Source organism: Prinia subflava, chromosome Z (genome assembly GCF_021018805.1).
Source record: "Prinia subflava isolate CZ2003 ecotype Zambia chromosome Z, Cam_Psub_1.2, whole genome shotgun sequence".
In the NCBI taxonomy this organism is placed as follows: Eukaryota; Metazoa; Chordata; class Aves; order Passeriformes; family Cisticolidae; genus Prinia; species Prinia subflava.
The window spans coordinates 51,788,798-51,809,149 of record NC_086283.1 but is presented as its reverse complement, the minus strand read 5'-3'; the positions used below and the strand labels follow the sequence as shown (position 1 = coordinate 51,809,149).

Below are 20,352 nucleotides of genomic sequence, written 5' to 3'. Positions count from 1 at the left end.
ATCCTACAGGCTTTGTGATAATGGCTGGTGGATCTGGAAGGAAGAGTAGCTACTGTTTTAGCAAACAAACTCAGAGTGCATTTCTGTCAGTGAAACTGGTAATATCTTTTTTTTTTAGGCAAGTCTTTAAACATCATCTATAAAAGAAAGTTTGCATCTGTTGTAGCTTGTAGCAACTGTAGGTACAAAATCTTAAAGAAATCGGCAAACAGTTTTGCAAGAGAGTGCAACACTTGCAAAACTTGGCTTTATCTCATTTGATTGCTAGGAAAGGAATGGTGACCCCTGGCTGTCAGACTTTTGCTAATTAAACATCACCAAAGTCACAGGCCACAGTCAACTTGACTTTTTTTGTATTGTCCTTCTGTACGATATGATGCTGCTACCTTGCTGGCATTTATATTTTCTTTTTCTTTTCTTAGATCACCACTGTCATCAGACTTTTAGAAAAAGTGAGAAGTAGGTAGTAAAAATGTGCTGAAAGTAAAGGAATATAACTTTGGAAACCTTCACACATTGCTATTGCTGATTTCTGCTTTTGTTTTAAATTACTGTCTTCCATTCATGCTTATCATTTACACAGGCAGCCATATAAGAAACAACACACTCAAAACAATGACTGTGCTCATCTGACATTTAAAAACTGCCAAAACACATCAACTCAGTTATTTCAAACAGCACAGTAAAAAACAACTACCTTGCAGATTAGTTTCCAAGGCACAGAAGTTGTTGTCAAGTACTTAATTGCCACACACTTACTGTATGTTCCATACGATCAATGTAGATTGTGTGATAATCTATTCAGAGCCATTGTCTTAATACCTTCTTAATACAAGACCTGTCTACTATTAAAATATTATTTGGCTCATGAAACGTTCTGCAACCTGTCTGCTCTAATTAGCTTGTACTTGTGTAGAATTAAGATAATTAACCTGGAGCTTATAGCTGGTTTTTACATTGTGCATTGTTACTCAAGGAGTTTCAATTTACATCTTTCTGTTCCTCTGAGTTACTTTTATGGTTTCCAAATTGTACTGAAATAATTTGGTGAAAAATGAATGTGTAGAATTCATACATTCCTTTGTGTTACTGTTGTTTTATTGCAAGGAATATTTGACTGCCTTACATGAGTCAGAAGTTTTTTCTACTACAAGAGGTGTCTGTCTCTTTCCTGTTTAGTTTAGTCTGTTAAAATACTTATTCTTGCAGGAAAATTGACTACTTTTGTCTAAATAAACAAACAGAAGCTTCTAAATCTTCCAAGTAGTTTTATTTCAGAGGAAAAAAGAAGGGGGGTGGGAGGGACAAAGTAAGAGCACCAGAAACTTGGACAGTTACAGTCTTTGAAAACTAGAGGCATTATTTACTTTTAAGTCACAAGAGATTTGTATAGACTGTTTATTGAAGATGGCTGTATAAATTCTTCATGCATTGATGACTGGATGTTTGAGATATGTCTAGTAAGTAGTATTTTGCACCTGTGGTAAAGGATTAAGAATTGGCTTTTCCTTCTTACACAGAAAGGCAATACACCCCATCATCTGGTTGTTTACAAGTTGTTTGTTTCTGCAAACTTACCTGTCTCTGATGTAATGTTTTAGTATCTGAATGTATCATTGTGAAGTAGGATGTGTGGATACAGGCTGATACAACTACCTAAGAGATGGCAGCAAGTGGCCAGAGATGTATTGCTCCTGCATGCAGTTATTTCCAAGAGTGATACAGACTTTCTTTGAAATAGGTTACTTTGGTGAGGATTCCAGATTTGCTTTGATTTCAGCAGCACATGGGTGCTACACTGGCAATTTATGACTGCCTGGATTGTTAGTCATTGAAAGTAAGAAATGCTTGGCAAAGGTTATGGAGCAGTACCCTTCTGAAGAATTTGAAACAAGCTAAAATGCACCAATAGCTTTTGCTTTTGAATTCTTTTTCATCTCTACCTCCCCCTCCAATCCCTTTTTAGATGGCTCCTAGCTATGCTGGTGTCTACACTGTGTAGCATTGTCATCTGGTGGATTATATGTGGCTCCCTTCTGCCCAGCCTGCTATTCTGTCTAGATGGTTTAAGAACATAGTAACCATCAGGACCCCCTGAGAGAGAGCCACTGTGTAAGTGTCCCATTCCATTTCTCTACAATAGCTCACACTTTCTGTCTAGTATGTCTCATAAATGCATGTTTTCATGTCATGTTTCTTACTGGCTTTGTTGCAAGAGTGAATTTCACTGCTCTGGCTTTGTTATATTCTTGTGTATACTATTTGGAATAATTGAGTGATTTTTATGGCTTGCTTGCAATACACAAAGGCAAAGAGCTCTTATAATTAGAATAATTTTTAGTTTTGAAGATTTTCTTCTCTGCAGATAAGCAAAAGTACGTAAGCAAAATTATCTGTAAGAAAGAAAAAGTACTGCTTTATAATATGATCCTATTCTTTGCATATTGCAGATGCAGATGTTAGCTTCAGTTTTACTTCAAAGTTCATGAACTTGGAAACTAGGCTAGTTTCCCAACACATGATTTTATTCTCATGAAATGCAAGGAAATACAATTTGTCAGAAATGTCAGTAGGTCTTTGTTTTTACAAAGAGATCAAATATTATATGCCATGGCATAAAACATGACTACTTTTACCTTTTTGACATAAAAGAAGAAGGGGCAGGTTGCAGTGTTAGGTCAAGGATTATTTGTTTACCCAGCCAGTCTGGTTTCATCATCTTTTGTTCACAATTATGTTTTCTAAGGCTTTAGGAGATTAGTTACATTCCTTTATTCTCTTACTTGGATTCATCAGCTGAGAAAACATTAATAGCATCTCAGTTCCTTGAGTACAGTTTTCAATCTTTCTTCACTCTGCTTTCATCAGAGTAGCTGCAATGATTTCTGTGCCTTGCTTCTACTTAAAAGGTGCAATGTTTTCATCAAATGACAACTTACATCTTTTGGTCAAACAAAAATTCCAACAGCACATAGAACTATCAGGAAATGCAAATGAACTTTTTGCTTACTTCTGAGTCTCCCTGGAACTTCTCTGTCATCACCACCCTCAAAGTAGAATTGTTACTTTGGGTGAATGCTTGAAACTTTGGTGCTCTCAGATTTAAAAAATGGTCAGAAAGTCTTTTACTAAGTAAGAATAGGCATTCTCTCCTGACAGGCATGAGTGTTGAGATTTTCTGTCATCCTTACCTTTGGCCTTGCAATTTTTTGTCTGCACTTTTTAAAAACATGAAACTCTGTCTGCTAACCTAAGTGACTGAGTAACTATGGAATGAGAACTCAGAGACTTTGGACAGGTTAGTTATTCAGTCAGCCTTCACTGAGGTCATCTTTTGAACTGTTCATTTTGAGAAAAAAAAGATGAAGAAATAAAGATTACTTCAGCTTAATTTTTTCCCTTTGTCAAATAACGGACTTGAGATGCATTATTCCAAGTAACATGAGAGGCATGTTTTCAAAGTTTTACACTGAATGGAGCACTATTTCCTTTCTCAGTGGTCTCTGGAAGTCGGTCCTCAGATTTCTGAACACAAACTAAAAAGCTAAATTTAAAACACAGGTTGAAGAGGTGAAACAATCTGTGCTTTATTTTGCTGTACTGTGCTGCCAGATCAATTTCAGTCAACTATCATCCTTTCTTTGCTTTACTGTGTTTGTGTACTGTCTAAAAGCTAGAAGCACTTTTTCCTTGCTAGAGAAAAAAATATTGGTAGATGTGATGCAAGCAATTTGTTTATTCCATTTCCTGTGTATTTCCAATTACTGGTGCTGCTGCTGCTTGATTTTCAGGACTAACAATCATACAATGTTGATTTAAGTAGAGGGAGAGAAAACACTTAGGCTTTTCTTAAGAGCTTGCCTAACTTTCCATTCTGTGGCTAGTGTCTCTTGTGTTTTAAGAGATCAAATTATCAGTAAGGATCATGGATCAATCTGGGCTAGCCTGGCAGTTGTGTTGGCTGGAGCCCTGTATGCTGAAGAGTTATCAGTCACTTGTTGCCTATCAATCACTTGGAAGAGTAGTAGAGGTCTCTGGTCTATTTTCTTAAAAATCATGAGGTGATGAAGGAGAAAGCAGTATTGCACTTGACAGACTTTGTAAGACAGGTTGCCTAGACTGGTTGGCAAGGCTAAAATGCCTTTTGCAGACAGAGAAGGCAAACACCTGTGTAACCTCTCTTTTCTTCATCCCTGCTTAGGATATTGCAGTCACGTACTTTAAAAAAACTCTGGATTGATTTCTGGACTGATTTCTGTCCAATGTGTATTACACTGCTTGCAATTCAAGTTTTGTGGATTTTGTCTTGGGTTGTGGAGTTTGGGTTTCTGTGTCCTAGTGGTGTGCCTATGTTCCACCCTTGCACTGAGTTAAATCATGAAAAGAAGTTATGAGTTACTTAAAAACTGCTGCTACTGACTCAAATATTGTTCCTTTTAAACAGGTTTTTATTTGTTTAAAGACCAAGGTATTCACTTGAATAAGAAAGCAGTGTATAAACTAGTCTGCTATTTGTGGTGTTTATTTAGGATCAGAACTACCAAGTTATGTTTCCATTACAGATGAACTGGAGATTTATTCTGTCTAAAGAAGTATGATATGAGGTTGAAGGTATCTGAGGGTGTTTTTTTTCTGCCTCCTGTAAAAGCAATTCCTTCAACTTCGATTGTCCTGCATTTACAGTAGAACTTGCATTGCATTTTTTGTAGTACTTGTCGTTGAAACCTTGTATCTTACAGCAGCTGGCTGTTTTCTTTGAACATTTGCTAATCAAGTGACAATATTTTGCTAGGCTGAACTGTTAAGAGATTTTTTTTTTCAAGTAGAAGTTTAAAAAACTTGAAATTTGTGGTTATGTTCTCATTTGTTTGCTACTCAAGAAGTGTATAGTAAAAATAACATTGCTGATCAATTTTACTGCATAAAGAATATATTTTAGATGAAATTATGTTATCTCAAATGCATGTTCTAATTCTGAAATCAAACCCATATAAAACAATGAAAACATTGGAGTTTTTTTCCATTTCTGTTTTTGGTGAGTATGTTACATGAATATAGATGAATATATTCTCCCCATATATTCCTGTTCACTTTTGCTCCGAAAGTTAGCATTCGGTAGTCATATACAGGATTCTGTGAAAGTAGTTTCTTCAGAGTATTAACTGACCAGACTGCAACTTACACAATTTAATGAAGGTTTTGATTTCCAGTCTAATGTAATCTGCTCATACAACTGGACTCAGTGAAGCCACTGAAAATTATAGTCTAATAATAGCAGGAGAATAAAGAGTAATAGCTAAGTTCCTCTTAGGTCAGAATCTCTAAAATGGTTCATACTTTCATAGCTGGAACGTTGCATAGATGGAATAGAAAATAGATGTATAAAATGAAACACTCAACAGATATCCATGGACTTCATTAACCAGTTGTCATTTTCTCCGTAGTATCATTTTTTTACTACAAGTATATAGGAAGAGAAAAGATGTCATTTTCTTGTGAACCAGTTGTCTGATGGATAAAAGTAGTTATTTGCATTTCACAATCTGGACTTCTTTTCTAACGTAAACAACACTAGGATTTATCTGCCTGTTTAAGAAATAGTTAATATGTTGCACTATATTCTTTTAGAGAAGCAGTTGAGCACAACCAGCATGTAAAGCTGAGTTTTGAATATTTCAAACTGAGTAATTCCCTCTAAGAGCAAAATGCTAATATTTGCAATTATTTTACTATTTGAGGGGGATATCTCATGGTTAATTGAAGGAGATCTAGGCTTAGATCTCCACAAATGGAATTACTTGGGGTTTATTCTGAATTTATTTTGTGTATTCCATGTGAGTCTGTAAAATAATGTTTCTTTTTATTGCATACTTCAGGGTGGGGTTTTTTTGTTTTGTTTTGTGTTTTTTTGGGGGGTTGTTTTGTTTTTTAGCATTGGGGGTGGGGTTTTTCTTTGTTTGGGTTTGAGGTGTTTTTTGTTTGTGTGGTTGTTGTCTTTTAATTTGTAGCCAAATTTAAAATGCAGTTTGGGATATTTTTTGTCTTCCAAAGAACTAACAGAAAATTCAAAACTATTAATTTGATCAATTCTTTGAAGGCAAAACAAGCCAAACAAAACCAACCAGCAAAGCAAGCTGCTATTCTCCTTATAAAAACAACTTGCATTATCCTAATTATAACAGGGATGTTAGGAAAGACAAGTATGTGTTTCAGGCAGAAGAATTTGCTTTGTGGAAAGATTTGTGAGAAGCCAGCTGACACTTGTTAGCTCTAATGCAACTGTAACACCCTCTTTCCTGTGTTTTTAGAAACTTTCCAGTTATATAATCTTTCTTTTTTCCTACTCTTTACAGAGTAACTCTGCAGTCCAGTGTTCAGAAAAATAAAACCTCTGAACCTTGCATTTCTGACAGTACAGACATTACTAAAAGAACTACCAGGTCTGCTGCAAGAAAAAACAGTTTTAAAAGGTGAGAGTTACCCTCTTTACAGATCCTTTAACTGTTTTCTAGGCAAATACTTTGAGCTGTTGTATCCACTGCTAGCAGGGGCTTTGCTATAGTTCAGCTCCTTCTCCTAGCAATGGAAAGTGAGAAACAATTACATGTTTTTTGACATGTAGTGAGAATATCTGGAACGTTACATTTAGGTAATTGATGTTGCTCAGTCTTCCAAGTTTAAGAATTTTATAAAGTAATTCCTAATGAGAGTGAAAACTACTGAAGATGAGAGATTTGGGTAACATGGAAACCCCTCTGTCTGGAGTCAGAGATGGAAAAATTCCTCACAGCATTAAGTCAAATACTAGTCAGAGCATGATGTCAAAACTACCAAAAATTCAATGGGCAACTGAAATGCAGTGGTTGTGGAAAGGTGAAGTGTGTAAAACACATGTGTATACTGGTATGAGATTTTTTTTTTTTTTTTTTAACTGAGAGCATGGATGATAATCTGAAATAAACCTGTGTGGTAAAGCTTAATGAAATTCTAAATTTTAATGGATTTATGCAAGACTGAAATTGCCTTTTGGCCCAGAAGCATATAGCCCGACTACTGCTATGTATCTTTGTGTATGCATGTGATCACACCTCTCTGTGGCAACTTCCCGGGTCATTAAAGAAGATGAGCCTGAGAGCATAGTTTAAAACAATATCTATTTAAAACAATATCAAACTATTTCCATTGCTTACAATTTACTGGAATTTGTGTTAAACTCTTAGTGAAAAACTTTCAAATGGGTCTGTCAGGTGCTGAAGAGATTTTGACTGATAAAAGACGGCACATAACTACTTCCTATGTTATGCAGCTTGACTTATAAATATCATTGAAAATTTAAGTTGTTTTGCAGCTTTTTCCTCACAGAGCTCTTCCTTCTTTTTCTTCATCCTTTCTTCATTACCTTGAAGATAATGAAGTTATGAAAACTCTCTGTTAGTCAGTGGAAAGAGTCAGTGAACTGCAGTAAATTCTATTCAGAGAATTTTTAGTTGTGACTTTGTTTTATTGAACAACATACTAAAAAATAATATATTTTCCCCAGAATAGGTATTTTACCAAAAATCAGTAGTATTTTTGTTTTCCTTTTGGTTTTCCTTTTGGTTGGTTGGGATTTTTTTTCCATTTTGCCTAATTTTCACCATGTCAGTTTTGGTCCAAATAGAATTAATGGGATTCTGCCTGCTGTTTTAATTCTTCATGCTTCTCCCTTGTTATAACCTAGCCTGCTCACAACATTTTGTAGCTGCATTCATGCATGTGTAATCTGGAGAGATTTTTCAGTTCCCTCTCCAAGCTGACCTTTGTTTTGTGTGATATGTGAATACCTATCCTTAGCAGAAAACAGCATAGAGTTCACAGAAGATTTCATTAATTTTGCAAGAAGTCCTTTGGGTGTATTGCCAGATTTATGGTTCTGAAGGCCAAGGGCTAGGTTGATCTCAAACTTCATACATTACTTCCTTCGTATTTTAATGGACTTTCTAAAACTTCTACCCCAAACACTTCAAAATATACTGTTCCTTTTCTTCTAACTTTGGAGGTCTAAGAAGTTCTAGTACTTTTGTATTTCCACCCAATAATCAAATTTGTCTTTGTTCTGTCAGTTATGGAGCTCTTAATTGTCTTATAATCTGAGAGGGCTAATTGGGCTCTGGTCTCTCTGAAGAGTGTTTTGGTATGATCCTATCTTTTAATGGATTTAGAATGCAGTATCTTGTTGTTTGTCTCGTAGGTATCCTTTTATTTTTCCTGTAGCATTTGAAAAAGTATCAGTCTTTTCTGAGCATGCCTTTTCTTTTCATTTAATTTCTTGAAGTGTGAGCAGTTTGCATTACCTCATAGTGCTCAGATTCACTGAAATTAATCCAGATCAAGTGGATTGAAGGGTAGAGAGTAATTATTTCTACAATATTGATATCCTGCCCTAACTAACATCTGTCTTTGTCAAGCCTTCATTTACTTCACTGAACTTCGGACATCCCTGTGTATGCTTATTCTTTCATTGTCTTTCTGATACATTCCAGTGGAAACATCTTTCACCATTTTTACATCAATCTCATTTGCTGCTTTATGTCACTTTAGACAATTCTTTCCATATGTGAATCACACTTGTGACCCATCTTAATGCAGTATCATCTGCAGAGCTAGGGAATTCATTTGCCATTTCATCCTTCAGACTGTTGGATACACTACCATGGATTGTCTCCGGGAAGATTTTTCAGCCAAAACAGCTATTTACAGCTAAAACACTATTCTGGCTTTTTAAAGAGAACGCAGGGAATTTCAGTCCTATATATAACACTCATTGCATCTCCTTTGTGGAACATCAGCTGCCTTCTAAGAAAGAAAGTACTGATGGACATAATACATCTTGTGATTGAATTAATACTGGTTTTGAATTGCAGGAAATCACACTGTCAGCCCATAACCCAGTATTTCTCCATGGATGCCCTTATTTCTTCAGTTAAGACATCTTCCTTGTAAATTTGCCAGTTACTAAGTTCATGTCTGTGTTTTCACAAATGCATACTTCACATCCAAACAGAGTCGTAATAAGGCACAAGTTAAATGGTCTTTTCCATGTTACCACACAGAAGAGAGTTAAAATTAAATTTATAGTAAGTAGTTGACTAGAAATGAAATCTTAAGTGGTAAAGGCATTTTGATGGGTAGACGTGCTTAAGGGAAGCAGGTAAAGTTATTACAAAAATTATAATCGAGAATATGGGTTAAAAAGTATGAAAACTGTATGGAGAAGTATCACAAAATCTAAGTAAAAGGAATATACTTTAAAAATCTCATATGCCTTTGCTTTGCCAGGTATTACAAAGCAGCCTTCTACTCCCTTGTTCAAATACTGAAAACTACCTGCAGCATTTCAAAGCTGTTGTATATGTAATCTAAACCTAGCTTTAAACCAATATTAATGTTTCTGTCCTATTCTTCCTATTTTTCCTATGGTCTGATACGTCAGAGGGAGAAAAAGAAAAGGAATGCGTTACACAAATATGCTTAATGAAATTATGGCACTTTGAATCCCTTTTTGCATTTCTGTATGGAACAAAATTTTCTTCATATTGTCTGTGATCAGACTAGTCTTTGCATTCTTGACAATCAGTATTGCTGTGTTATTAAATGCAGTGACTTTTTGTTTCTTTCTTTGAGCTAACATTTGCTCACTTTACCTTGCCAGAAATGCTTGCTTGAAATGCATACTGAGTAATCTTTAACTTTTTCCCTCAAATATGTTTTATTTTGACAGCCAGTCCATTACAAAGACTAGGACAGTATGGCGTTGAATTTCGAACAAGCCACCAGTGTTGAAGAGGATATTCAGGAGTGAAGGGGATATGGAGGGGACTTGATGCAATTCAAGGAAGATCACTTTGGCTCTATTTTTCAGCAAGAAATGAAATAGAACCATCTCTTTATTACTTGTAGAATAAAATGAACTGTCAACATGTTTGGTAGATCTTTTTCTACTGTGCTAACACTTTCTCAAAACCAACAAAATCTACACACATTCAGACTCAGGTGTAAATATTTAAGCTCTCTATTATAGAGAGGGCTTGCTACTATGTATGATGCATGTGAGGAATTGTGATGGCAATCACTTAGCTGCTGACCACCAGATGGTGGGGGCTTTTAAGTATATAAATCTGTGTTGTCCATTCAGACTGGGCTGAAGTCTTCACTTGAGTCTGAGAATCAACCACAAAAGCTTTTTTTTCTAATAATATTGGTACTCTCCTGTGTTGATTGTTCTTTCTTACTTTGTATGAAGTTTTTTATGAAGCTGCATTATTGAATACACAATGTAACTATCGTCCACCAAAGAGTGCTTTATTGTCAAAGGTTGTGTGGTTTATTTAGGAAAAACTACTTGTAAGTGATTAACTTGTTTTTAATAGTGGCAGCTTTTTAGTTGTTCATAACCAATTGCTCTTTGAACTAGTTATAACTGCTTTAAATCTGGTATGATTTTAAAGGGGAGGAAAAAAACTACCATTTAAAGCAGAGCTGTCATATTGAAATGTCGTTAATATTTCATCACTGAAACATTACTGATTCTTTTCTTATAAAGTTCTTTAGGTGAAACATTAAATTACCATATATGAAAGGTAAGAATTCCCCCTAGATTTCATTGGTACGCTTGGTAACAGGTGGGCAGTGCTGGTGTTTAGCTTTGTGACACTTAATGCATGCACAAAAAAGGGAAAATAAGGGTGTCATACAACTGAGGTTGTGGAATTCAGGGGCAGGTAAAATTTTTGACACCTAACACTTCAAGAACTACCATTTACATCTGTTAAAAACCAGTGTAATTTTTAGAGGAATCTGCCTGAGACTGAAGTTTTCATCCCCTATAGGACTACAGTGGTTTTTTCCTACTACTTTTCACATTATGACATTTCAAAACTGATGTACCCTTGTCGACCAGCTGATGGTTATAGCTGCATATCCCCTGGATAAGGGATATGTTACCACATAGCCTTAAATATGAATCAGTTATCTGTTGATTTAGTGTCTTACAGTAGAAAGTGGAAGAAATTGAGAAACATGAAATGTTAGTATTGGAATATCTGAACTTTTTAAAGATGCATATTACCTCTGTGAGAGAGGGAAGTTTACTTCAATGAATGTAAATGCTCAATGACTAGTTTCAATCTATATCCTTTTAAATGGGAACTAAGCCTTCTGTTAGGCTGGTGACATTTGAATGCCAGTATAAATATCACACAGTGGTTTGAAAATATTTTCTAGCAAGAGAATCATGGAAACAGGATGTGAAGTGTAAGCTTATAGGTAACATCTATATGCGTAGATAGTCAAAATCTGCAAATATGAATACAAATTAAGAAGAAAAGGTTTAATGCAAAATAAAGGATCATTGAAGGCTCAGACTGAAAATATTCTTCTGTTTTCTTCTAAATGTCCTTTTCCACCCCCTTTTCTTCTAGATAAAAAGCATCTAAAAGAGAAGGACAGATCTCATCCTGATAAGGCAATTAAAAATTCTTGGGGTTTGAATGTGGGGTTGTTTTGTTTTGGGCAGGGGGGATGGTTATTTGGATGTTTTTGGAGATGGTTTCAGTTCAGGGGGTTTTGGGTTTGGTTAGGGTTTTTTTAGTGGGGGTTGTGTGGTTCGGGTTGGTTTTTTTGGTTGGGTGGGTTTTTTAGTAAGCCATTTGTGTAAAAGCTTACGTAGCCACAGGTAACCACAATAGTAGCTCTCGTGCAAATATGAATCTATGTTTATTTTTGAACAAAATTCTCACCTTGGAAGGCAAAAGGGATGCAAATAGTGAAGTGAGAACCAGAATAAAGATTTAGTAATATTTACTGTGTTTGGCTTTGCTCTTCTCTCAGCTGAGCTACTGCTTTTAGCATCTTTTTTTTAAGCTAAAAATAATTGGTCTGTTTCTCACCCCTTCCAAATCAGAATTTGCCTCATTTAAAGTAACCAACAGAGTCATTAGCACTTCTAGGTTCATCAGAAGTAAATTTGCATAATGCAAGTGCACAAACAATAGCAACTCTAGCTAAACCAAAACTGCATGTTTGGCATCAATGTGTTTCAGGATACCCCATCCACCATCCACTATCGTAGTTAAAAACACAAATGTCAAAAGGATTTTACATTTGAACTTCCTAAACAGCCTTATATGGAAAATTAACTCATTACCTCATTGTGCCCCATCTATCTGATTGTACTGCTTAGTTTGTTACCAAATTTTACTACTTTGTCTAACATTTTTAGTACACCCTACCAAAGGTGTCTTAGGTACAAGAATGAAGAATGGGCACAAGTGAGGAAGGAAGTGCTTGGTTTCTAGTTTTTTTCTGAATTGTGAAGAATTACGTGCCAAAATGGAATGTGTTCTGGCAGCTGCATCGCCTTTGTATAACAGAGCAGCTGAATGAAGTTATTCCTGCTGCCATCCGTTAGGAGATTCTCCTTAGAAATTCTTTCCTCTTTCAAATATGTGACAGATGGATTCTTCCTCAGTCTCTTAACTCAAAAGGTACTACATGGTCAAACACTGTAATATCTTGGGTAAAATTGCTACTTTTCATTAGAGCATCAAAACAACTCAGATGTTAACCTAGACCTTGTCTTTTTGCCCCAGCATGACAGTAGAGGAAGCACTGCTGCTTTAAAGCATTGAGAGATTGTAGGAAAAAACCAAAAGAAAACATAAATGTGATGTTCACCAGTTTATTGCACTGTGCTTTTTATATTAATTGTTTGCAGACTGTCACACGTAGAGTCTTGTACAGGCTATCAAGGTCTAAAATTTCTTGACTAAGCAGTACTGTTCATCCTGATTATATCTAAACTGTGTATTTCTAATAATATTTTTTAAACTTGGATTGACAGAACAAAAGTTTATTTTGCTGAAGGTATTTTTAAGATAAAGCTTCATATTATCTTGTAATATTGATTAGTTCAATATGCATTTTTGTGTCATTTGAAAATACTGCAGATTGCATTTGATTTTGTAGAAAATACTGAATAGTGAGAAGTGTAATCATTAATTGTGTAAAATTAAAAGTAATCAGAAGGTTTTTTCTGTTTTATTTTCAGTATGATCACAAAGCCATCATATCTGTACCAAGCTGACTCATATGTACACTGAAAAAAACACAACACACTCAGCTGCCTGAAAACCTTTAATTAAAGCACAGATTCTTAAAACACATATTTTTTAAATGTCAAAAATAGAGACTTTCTGGCTCTACAATTCTGGAAACTCAAACTGGAAAACAGTACCTGTATTTCAATTGTTGGGATACTATCACACAGTGAAAAATGCACAGTAAAACAGATCAATGAGGTTTTAGCTATTTCTCCTTCCTCTATGATTATATAGTATTAATTTTTAGAAACAGACATTATCTTAAATATTATCTTAAATTTGATAGTTACCATGATAGCAAAGACTTCCCAAATGAATTAAATTTTTAGGAACATTGATTTTTGCACAAGCATTGGTGATTTACCTAGATTATATTTTTTTAAAAAAAAAATATATTTAAAAAAAAAATCCAACAGCAAAAAATGGTGACCAACTGAAATACTTCTTATTGCTTTTACCTTACCTATATTAGAAAATGCAGAATTTGCACACACCAAGTGGAGCCTGTTTGACAAGCAAGTAAACTTCCACTTGTCTCAAAGATAAGAGTTTTATAGTTGGAAAATCCGTGTTCTTCTCTTGTAAGGTGATCCTTTTCAGACTTACATGAATGTTTAAGCACCTTTTCCTAACAAACAAGCTGCCTGATGAGTGAATGGTGGATTTTGCCTGGAAGAACACCTATTTATGCATTTGATGCCCACAGGAAAACACAGTTAAGTCCTATCATATATATCATTGGCAGTTTTAGGAGTACTGGCACTGGGCAGAGGAGGGCAGAGGACTAAAAGAATCTCACAGAAAAATTGAACAGTGGCCCAAGACAATTCCATCGAGAAGTTAATGCACTGCAAGAATAATCTCTTCACAGGAGTTCTGAGTAAATTCAGTTTGGGTCTATTTAGTCTCCTTTGCATTGCAGTTTCTACATTGCTTATGTGAGAGTAGAAAAAAGCATGCTATAGCAAAAAGGATGTGCTGTTATACATGAAATCTGAGTGGTTTTAGAGAGAAACTATGCTTTAAACCTACCTCACCAAGGTTTTGTTAAAGAAGAGATGATTTTCATTTGCACTTCTGGGTTTTGGGGTTGGTTTCATATGGATGTGACTAATAAGTCCTAAATATGGAGTAAGGCCAAGAGAACACAGACAAGGGTGATGTGCTTTTAAAGCCCAGGAATGATGGACCAGAGCAGTTGCAAAGATGACTTTATCTCAACTCAAAGGGAACATGGGGTGGCCTTTGTTTTGGATAAATGGCTATCCAAGTTTGAGTGGATCAATCAGTACTTCTTTAGTAAGAATGAAGACCAGGCCAGCATGGTGAGAATGAATACATGAAATATAAAAGCCAGACAACTGCCATAACAATTTCAAAGAGAGCAGTGGGATTCAACTGATCAACACTCCCATTCTTGACACCTGGGGACACCCGACATATTGACACTGAGAATGTATTTCATAGGTACCAGTAAAGGGAGTCATATTGGTATTGTGATTAATCTGTGTACTGCAATTGCTATATTAAATATAGTATTATGTTTTTGTGTTTTCAGTATCATTTATATCACTCTAAACCAGAAATGCCATGTCACATGAACCATCTTCAAGTAAGTAAATGTGGTATTAAACATGACACTCTCCATCCATGGGATATTCTCAAGAGCCTTGTCAAGTGTCGGACTGTCACAAAGTAGGTGGAAGAAAGCACCTAGACAGTCTGTCCTTCAAACATTCCTGGCCCATGTGCTCCCTGTTAAAGTCTGTCCTAGTTCTCAAGGCTGATAGAGTCCGGACAGGCCAAGCAGCTGCTGCTGGTTTTGATCCCTCAACTTAGCATGTGCAGCCCTGCTGTATAAGAGCACAGCAGCAGATGAAAAGCTCTTCTGTGTCACTAGCACCTCCAGCTCCCAGCTCTTCTAATCATGCCAGCTGCTGCAGCTCAGTTACAGCACTAACAGCATAAAGTGGCAAATCCCGAGTCCTTGTACCCTGACGGCACAATGGGAAACAGACCCTTGGCATCAGCTATTACTAATAGCTGATGAAAAGAAAAGCCAAAGTGAGAGTGATGCCAATAGCAGGAGGGTGGATAATGAAACATCACTTCTTACCCTTGTGAGCTTGATTTTGCCTCTGTCAGTGCTTTGATGCCATTCTTTTAAGATGGTAGAATAATTCCATTGTTTTCTATTCAGGGGAAGGGCTCAATCTCCTCACCATCCCTCCTTCAAACACAGCTTTTCTCTAGACCTCCTTGTATTTCCTCCTGAGTTCATGTTCTACTATTACTAGAATTCAACCATTCTTCCCAAAATGGCATGTTCACTGGACTGAATCTCTAGTCAGTACTTACAACACATGATATTTGTCCTGCTTTCATACTTGTAGGTGCTTTTTGTCCATCCCTTTACACTAGCATTATACCTATTTTAAAGTGAACTACTATTTAATGTTGATTTTTTGAGTTTTACCTCTTCCCCTCACTGATCAGACGTTTCCAGCCTCTGGTCTTTTTTCATGCTGCTGGCAACTTCACTGAAAAGATCACTAGGTTTTACTTTTCCCACAAAAGCTTCTAAAGTTCCAAGTCTTTGCCAGAACTCACAAAAACTCTGAAAAGAAGCACTCAATCCATATGCAACAGAAATATAACCAAACAACTAACAAGTATGGAGTTCTTGGATCAGAGTATGTCAGCTTATTATAACCTTGCTGTATTTTTATGTTTTGGCAGAGTTATCCTGCTGATTTAATTATAGTATGCAAAATTCAGTATCTTTCATTCAAACAGTAACTACTGTACAAATCTCAACAGAGGAACTACTACTGCTAAAAGCAAGAAACAGCTTATTGAATCCTGCTATCTACCTGTAAAACATCTGTAGAGACAACGAACACATAGTATGAATAGTCATACTTGTTAGTTTTACTAGTAACTAGTTTAGTTAGCTAAACAGGGAGATCAGAAATTTTACTCAATTTATTTAGAGCTGGTTCATCTCCAACATAACACTATCATGAAATGTGATGCCATATCTAAGGCTGCACTGAAGACACAGCTATCTGCAACACTTGTATCACAAATTTTAAAAGCCAGTTGTTTTCAGAGAAACAAAACACTGCTGAACATATAATGTATTTCAAGTTACATTCTAAGCAACAGACAAAATGTAACAGTTAATTCTTCCAAAGACTGAAGGCTGCCCCCCTCCAAGCACCAACTGTTCAGTACTTGCTCAGCATGTCCTACTTCAAGAGAAAAAGCTCTGATTTCATGCCCCTTACTCAGTCATTGAAATGTACTTTTTATGCAAAGATAACCATGTTTCACATTCAATTGTTGATCCACTGATAATGAGTCAGCAGCATTGCACTGCTTCCAATATTGTGTGTGTGTATATATATGTATATATATGTATATACATACATATATTTGGGGTTTATATGAATGTATCTGTATATGCCTGTGACAGCTCTGGGTAAAAAAAAAAAAAAAAAAGAAAAGTTATGTGAAAAATGTTTAATATAAGATTAAGAATAATCTTAATGATATAAATGGACTTTTTGGGTTTGGGCCCCAAGCATACTTATACCCTAGGGCTTTTTTTCATACAAAAAAAGTGTAACCAGCTGAAAGCTCATTTTCTGGGCTCAAATGCCCAATATTCCCATTTATTAACTCAGTTTTTAGTTCTGAGTCTTTTTATTCATTCTTTGGTATTCTTATCTTATGCACAGACATTTATCTCCTCTTTCTTCTAAAGGCACTTTCATATTAATATAAGCTAAATCCTAAACCATAGTACTGCATATAATTCAACTGAATAACATCGTATCAGCACTACCATATGTAAGTGATAGTCATGGAGAGAGGTGAATTCCTTTCTTTGTAAACTTACGGCAACTTACGTGAATCTAAAACTTAAACCTGAAATGCAGCAGTTTTTCCTTGGCCACTCACTACATTAATCCAAAGAGTAGCTGGGAGTAGTGCAATAAAGAATAACATGACTAAGATCTGCAACACAATTTAATCTCTTCTAAATATGCATGCCATGTTCTACTAGTGTTTGTGTACATATATATACCTGCTGCCAACTGCTTTACGTGAAGGAGTAAAGCTACACCAGGAGTGACAGCAGCAAATCTGTGCTTTACAGATACAGCTATTTTGATACCTTAAATATGACAGATGACTGAGATTCACAGTTCTGTTATCACAGCTAGGCAAAGGAACAGCATCACTGTCATCACTTACAATTAATAATTTCTTTTCTGTACTTGGATATACCATCAACTCAAGAAACTCTTAAGCCATATTCAAGTCTGACAGACTGAAAAATAAAATTGTCACACAGCTCTAAGAAACTTCTGGTTTAAGCAGTAATCCATTACACTAAATCTCATTCTCACAAAGTTTTGAATTGGATGAGTTGTATTTTTTAGTTTTGGTTGGTTGTTCTGTTTTTAATTAAAGTCTTGTAACCAGCCTTTTTTCCTTTTAACCAGGAGTTAAAAAATCTGCTGACCAAAAGTGGATTATACAGATACATTTTCACAAGTCCTTTACAGCATTCCCCAAATAACCTATTTGTCATTCTGTTTTGAAAGGCAGATCAAAGTTAGAGGAATAAACAGTAACTTTGCAACAGCAGGGAAGAGATTGAAAAATAAAACAATTCTCTCACCCTTCCCAGAGAACAGTCAGTACTAAACTGAATGCATCACAGCAGACTGAGCTTCCCAGCACAGCATAGCAAAGATTTAAATTTATAGTAGAGAAAGGGAGGGTTACTTTTAAGTATATGAACACCTTCCTTAGCAAAAAGAAGTCTTAGTAGGAGAGAAGGCCACATTCAAAATATGACAGGAAATAGAAGGAAGCCCTGCAAAGAAGCTCTCCACATCTCTATGCATACACTCACCCCAGCAAGTAAAAATATAAACAAAAATTCAGACACATTCTTCCCTGTCCATTGGGAATATGAAAACAAGAAAGGAAGAACAAGTGAAATATTCCAAGAACCCCATAGACAAAATCACTTCTATTCCACATTGATTAAATTGCCATTTTTGGTAGAAACAAACAACGCCCGTAAAAAGGGCAGCATCATGTAAATCTTAAACTGCAGTGATTTCAAACAACTTACTTGTGACTACAAAGTGAAGTAGTCGTGCATTATTTCATCCAATTCAGTTATTCCAACAGTAGCAGCATAGGTTCCTCTAACACCAGCACTTTGCTTTTGCACATTCTTCCTACTACAAGTCAGAGCATCTCTATGCCACTACAATGAACTTCTTGCAGAACACAAAATCTCATAGCAAATTGTCATGTAAGTAATTTAACAATGTAAAAAAAAACCCCTTTGGGCTGAACTACTCTACAGACCATGTGTTTGAAGCATATAGAAAAGAGTCTTTCTAGGATGACTATATCCTGTTTGAGTAAAGCCTTATCAGTAAAAAAAGTCTTTTGTGATTGTGAGTACTCTTATGGCTTACTCCAAATTAAAACTTTTTTTAAGCTTCATCCACTATTTGTTCTGAAAGGAGACTGCTTAGAAGTGAGGCACAGAACTGGAAAACATGAAAGGTTTATAGTCATCTGCTTTCCCAGTAAATTGAAAGAATGTGTTCAAGCTGAGCAGGCAATTGAAGACTCCTGTGAGGCTGACAGCTACATCCAGAATGTCCAGTGTGCTTGTTCTCTCTAATTTCTGTCATCACCTCTGGCACCATTTTCTTTCTCTCAGATTCCCCAGAATGGCTCTCAGTGTCCCCTTGACAGGAAACAGTTAAAAAATCTGGCTCAAGTATATTAAAGCTGCAATGGGAGTACATTGCACCTCATCCCCAACATCACAGATTTTTTGGTAAGGCATGAAACATTTTAGTTTGTAGTTGCTTCTGCTGAAATTAAAAGTTTCCTTAATAACATAGTTGTGTCTTTAGATCAAAATTCTTATTTCACTTAATCTTCAAAGTAATTGCAGACTATTATCTTGTTACTGAAGTAGGACTTACGGTTAGGTGTCAAATCAAAGCATCTGTGCTGCCTTGATTTTAAAGATCACTTCCATTTAGAGAGATGTTCACTTTTTTGGTAAGTACAGGTTGCTTTTTAGGGTTTGGGATTTTTCCCCCCAGACTACATCCAAATAGCAAAAGCTTCCACCTATCATTCTGACTCCTTAAAATAATACCTCAAACCCAAACCAATGTGCACTTTTCTTTATTTGCCAAACTCTGAAGAACTGCAATTCGTGACTGTCTGAAGTATACACTTCACCCAAAGGAAACAGCTTTCAAATGTTCAGTGAAACTAAGTTCCAATTGTAGATCATGTTGTACAGTTTACATTTCACCATGGTGTCATGGAGAATTTGATATCTATATATACATTTTTAAACACTCTTCCCTTTAACTTCACTTGAGGCCTAGTAGGGAAGTACTGTAAGCCTTCCCATAGGATTCACAAATGGCGGCAGACATTAGAACCTGTAACAGGATCCCAGTCCACCCATATTTCCAGAACCCAACTCTATTAGCAGACAGGTGCAATCATTCCACACCAAACACCCAAACAACTTTCCAGAAGAAAACAGGCTTCCTTAATCCACAGCAGCATAGAACTGGTCTCTTCATAGTTACAAAGTGATTTTGAGATACCACCATTCACGATGGGTCTTTAAGCTAAAGCCGGAAAATCCTCAGGGTCATCAGGATTTGGAGCAACAAGCTGCACCTGTTAAGGGAAAAAAGAAGTTTTATAAAAATGAAAGCATTTCAATAGTATTTGATAGCTATGTATACATATTTCACCTTCAAAAGAGTTCATTCCTCTACTCAAATGCTACCACTACTAAATGCCACTTCTACACAAATTTTAGTCACCTCTATCACAAACTCATCTCAGAACTTATGACTACTATAATTTCTTTCCAGTGTAAATGATTTTATAATGCTGCCTGGAAGCAGCATTACTATATTTTTACATTCTAGAACTATTGAACAAGTAGGGTTGTAGTTTTAATCTCTGATCTGTTACCATAAAGAATCTTTTTCTTCCAGATGAAACAAATCAACAATTCCATATTATTCTGAAAGTTCCTGGTCTTAAAGCATTTTAGTCACAGTAAAGCTTCTGCTAGTATGAAGAATGAAGATGTCATTTTCCAGTGTGCAAATGTTTGTTTTTCCAAAGG

General features: G+C 35.8%; 2 protein-coding genes across 7 annotated transcripts in view; one reads left to right on the top strand and one right to left on the bottom strand.

Moving 5' to 3' along the window:
- Positions 1-18,526, top strand: part of CDC14B (cell division cycle 14B) — a 48,288-nt gene extending 29,762 nt beyond the window's left edge. Inside the window, exons 13-14 of one of the 4 annotated variants that reach the window (XM_063423507.1) lie at positions 1,967-2,112; positions 9,761-18,526. In XM_063423507.1, coding sequence (XP_063279577.1) covers positions 1,967-2,078 — 112 coding nt within the window. In that variant the 3' untranslated portion in view covers positions 2,079-2,112; positions 9,761-18,526. Of the gene's footprint in view, positions 1-1,966; positions 2,113-6,353; positions 6,471-9,760 lie in introns of those variants that run through there. The other 3 variants (XM_063423506.1, XM_063423508.1, XM_063423510.1) reach the window with 3 other exon arrangements.
- The window catches only part of HABP4 (hyaluronan binding protein 4), a 26,335-nt gene continuing 23,139 nt past the window's right edge, over positions 17,157-20,352 (bottom strand). For all 3 annotated transcript variants that reach the window (XM_063423513.1, XM_063423512.1, XM_063423511.1), the window contains one exon: positions 17,157-19,892. In XM_063423513.1, the coding sequence (XP_063279583.1) occupies positions 19,836-19,892 (57 nt within the window). In that variant the 3' untranslated portion in view covers positions 17,157-19,835. The remainder of the gene's footprint in view (positions 19,893-20,352) is intronic.